Source organism: Cynoglossus semilaevis, chromosome 19, assembly GCF_000523025.1.
Source record: "Cynoglossus semilaevis isolate Cse_v1.0 chromosome 19, Cse_v1.0, whole genome shotgun sequence".
NCBI classification, from domain to species: Eukaryota; Metazoa; Chordata; class Actinopteri; order Pleuronectiformes; family Cynoglossidae; genus Cynoglossus; species Cynoglossus semilaevis.
In genome coordinates, this window is record NC_024325.1 from 4,018,242 (window position 1) to 4,022,030 (window position 3,789).

Consider the following 3,789-nt stretch of genomic DNA (forward strand, 5'->3'; position numbering starts at 1 on the left):
TGAACCAGTGTCAGAATGAGTGTGTCTAACCTACATAACAGGCCACTGTGTGTGTGTTTATGTGCATGCTCTAGTCTCAAGGCGGCTAGCTTCCCTTTGTCCTTGCTGCCTCACTGTGTGCCATCTGGCAGTTTGGTGGGACAGACCTGCTTTGAGTGGCATGGCATTGCTGCTGGGGCAGCAGTGGGGGCTGCACTTGGAGACTTCCAGTGCTCCGTCTACTCCTGCATGAGAGCGCGGACAGACGCAGGTGAAGAAGGAAATCTCCTCTCTCTCTCTGTAGAGCTCTGATCACAAGTAATGCATGACATGATACAGACGTACTGCACATCAAACACTTTTATTATCAGTTTATACCGGGAATCGCGGCTTTTAATAACTGTGGTTTACTATACTTATTTATGAAAACAAAAGCAGATGCACTCTGTAAGATCTATAATCCGGCGAGCCGTCTTGAGCCTCATCCTTTAACTGTACCCTTTGATGATTTATTTACAGTTTTGAACATCAGCACCTCAGCACAGCTTACCTTTGCTATGCCAGCTGACTTTAAGCCCCCACGGTCTACTCAGCCTACCTCCTCTGTGTCCTACTTCCCATACTTTGACAACACATATTTGGCTGTGGCAGCATCACTAAATGGCGGGAATGTTCTGGCTTCCTTTGTGGAAATTCTTACTGCCTGGATGAAAGAGCTCGGTAGGTGGTTGTACAGTATTCAATTGTTGGTGTTTTTATTTGTTTCTGCCATTTAGTCTTCACATAAGATTGATTTCACTAATATTAAATATGAAAAAAATATACAAAAAAAAAAAAAAATTTCAGTGCCCCGGATAAATCATGGTCACATTAGATATCAATTTAAATGAGCATTAGTTTAAAGAAGAAAAAAATACAGTGTGCCCACTGCCCTCTAGCGGCCGTCAGTTGAAAATAACGAACGTGAAATGATATATTTTAATACATAGCCTAGTGCCCTCTAGCGGCCGTCAGTTGAAAATAACGAACGTAAAATGATGATATTTTAATACATAAGTCGCAAACCCAGCTAAAAGGTGAAATTTTTGTCCAGAAAATATAGTACATATAATTGCAGATTGTTCTCTGTCTTTTAATTTTTTGAAGAAGTTTAATTATTTATTAGCTGCTTTTATTAGTAACTGCCTCTTGGGCACAGATACTCAGAGCAGACTTCCTGCATTGGCCTCCGCATGCTTAGTCCAGTCCTAGAGAATTTCCCACTCACATCCAAAGCTGCACCTACTCTTTTTTGGCTACTTCCATCATCTGTGAAAAGAAGGCAGGTGGACACCTGATTGACACATGTAGGCCGTTTCACAAACATCAACCATAGCCCTGAAATGACAGCCTGGATATCAGTTCTTGCACATGAGGTGTCTGTACAGTTGGGTAGAATGTTGAAATTTGAGGAAAAAAAAAAGAAAACGTGCTACGCAGTCACACAGTACACTTCAGTTTGGATAAAAAAAATACATGCAAAAATGATAATAATCACTGTACAACCCTACCTCTGTTTGCAGTAGACACGTACCTTCAAAGACAAAGAATACACACGTACTCTACATACTGTATACATAAAAAAAAAATCTCTAATTAAACCCTGATTAGGAGCTGTTCATCCAGCTACCACTTTTACAATTTAGTTCTTTTAGTAGTACAAGAAAGAACTAGCTATAGCAGCTACATCTTCATATACTCTACTGAGAGCCCTCGTCTAGTTTTCAATAAATCCAAGCTATTCTTGTGGGAGCTCCTGCGCGGTCTGGCCGGTCGTAGCAGGCCTAGCTCAGGCCTGATTGGGGCAGTGTGGTCAAAAAGGCGTACCATAATTTCCGGACTATTGAGCGAACCTGAATATAATAATAATAATAGACACGCCCACTAAATTGAAAAAGCAAAAAAAAGTGTACATCTATACGCCGCACTTCTCTATAAGCCGCAGGTGTCCACGTTGTAACATGGGATATTTACACAGAAAGATTTTTTGTTTTTTTCACTTTTTTAATCAAATAAATGCTTTTCCGAATGGTGATCTGCTTCAGAACCGAAGCTAACATTAGCTCAGGGGGCTAACTCCCTTCACTTTGTGCTGTGTCCGCAGCAGAGGTAAACAGAAACAGGGAAGTTGGGGTCTTTATTGTCAGCCACACCGAGCACAACAGAAAATAGAGTTTCAACAGCTCCTGTATAACCAACTCACTCTTCAACATGACAGGGCTCAAACTGCTCTCAACTTTCGCTACCGTTCTCTCTCTCTCTCTCTCACGTGCCCCACGCACATATCCGCACACAGCCATTCACAGACAGACATACGCTACTAGTAGAACACACAGTAGCCCACCAGAAAAGTCCCTGATCGCTAGCGGTATGAATTCATTCATTAGCTCGTGAATATCCATAAATTAGCCGCAAGTGTGTGGAAACAAGTAGCGGGCGTAAATTACGGTATCTATTCAAACTTTCATTCAATATATTCCAGATTAATTTCCCGAACAGCATGTCATAATAGATATATTAACATTGTCGTTATTATTGTAAGTGACTACAATAAAGCGTCAATGTCATCATCACCATCAATCGTTCACAGGTGCTGAATTAAAAGACCCCTCCTTATATGAGAAGCTGCTCTGCCTAGGCCTGAGGCAGGAATCCACTGATCTGAGAGTGACCCCCACCATCCTGGGTGAACGACACAATCCACTCAGTCTCGGTCAGGTGACCAACATCTCCACCTCCAACCTCTCTCTTGGTCATGTGATCAGGGGGCTGTGTCATGGTGTCCTCGACAACATCAAATCCATGATGCCCGCGGAACTCCTTCTGCAGGCTGGAGTCACCAGGATTGTGGGCAGCGGGAGCGCACTAACTCGCAATGAGGTGCTGAGACAGGAAGCAGAAAGGGCATTTTCTCTGCCAGTGGTCTACGGACAAAATGCAGACTCTGCTGTGGGCGTGGCCCTAGTCCTCTGTGACCGGCCTTGAAAAATCTCTACTGTAAAGTCCATGAAGAAAACTTTCTTTGTTTACATGATTACCTGATGATTTTTGCACAACGGTATAGTTGGAATCCAGTTCGGCCACAAGAAGAAAAAAAAAATACATGCAGTGACAAATCAAGTGTCGTTAGCTTGTTATATAGTCAAAAAAACAAACAAAAAAAACCACAATCCACCAAATGAATGAATGACTTCCAGACATAAACTGTCAAACATTTAAACGTGATAAGTGATAAAGTACGACCTGTAATTCATTTGTTGTCGATTCAGACATTTATTACAGTCCAGCTCAGGCGTGGGCAAACCTTTTGACTCGCGGGCCACAATTTTTCCTAAAATTGAACAGCGGGACAGAGTCAGGAGCAGAAGAGTCAAAAGTCATGCATAAAGGCTAAAATGCTAAAATGATCATTTTCTACACATCTGTTGGGGAAACATGGATATTGCAGCGAATATCCTAATAATATACATCGGCTATATATATATATATAAATATCTGATAATATAAATAAATCATATAATTTGAAAAGGTTTGGCGGGCCGGATTAAAAAGCTGAACGGGCGAAATGTTCCTATCCAAACTTAAGACCCTTAAATTTGCTTGTGTACGTTATACTCCATTTCCTGCAGCCAGGCAGTGTTTAGAAAATATTGATAGTAGCTTTAATACTGTTGTCTCACAGCTAGTTTAAAAAAAAAAAAAATTAAAAGTCTTATTTTATCTCTATGGCCTGTTTTTTTTTTTTTTTTTTCTTCATGAAAAGGTAGGTTG

The 3,789-nt window shown here is 41.1% G+C and overlaps 1 protein-coding gene across 1 annotated transcript in view; it reads left to right on the plus strand.

Annotated features, from left to right (window-relative positions):
- The window catches only part of shpk (sedoheptulokinase), a 5,661-nt gene extending 2,471 nt beyond the window's left edge, over positions 1-3,190 (plus strand). The window contains exons 5-7 of the mRNA XM_008332362.2: positions 75-250; positions 499-699; positions 2,609-3,190. Coding sequence (XP_008330584.1) covers positions 75-250; positions 499-699; positions 2,609-3,003 — 772 coding nt within the window. The 3' untranslated portion in view covers positions 3,004-3,190. The remainder of the gene's footprint in view (positions 1-74; positions 251-498; positions 700-2,608) is intronic.
- The last annotated feature ends 599 nt before the right edge of the window (positions 3,191-3,789 follow it).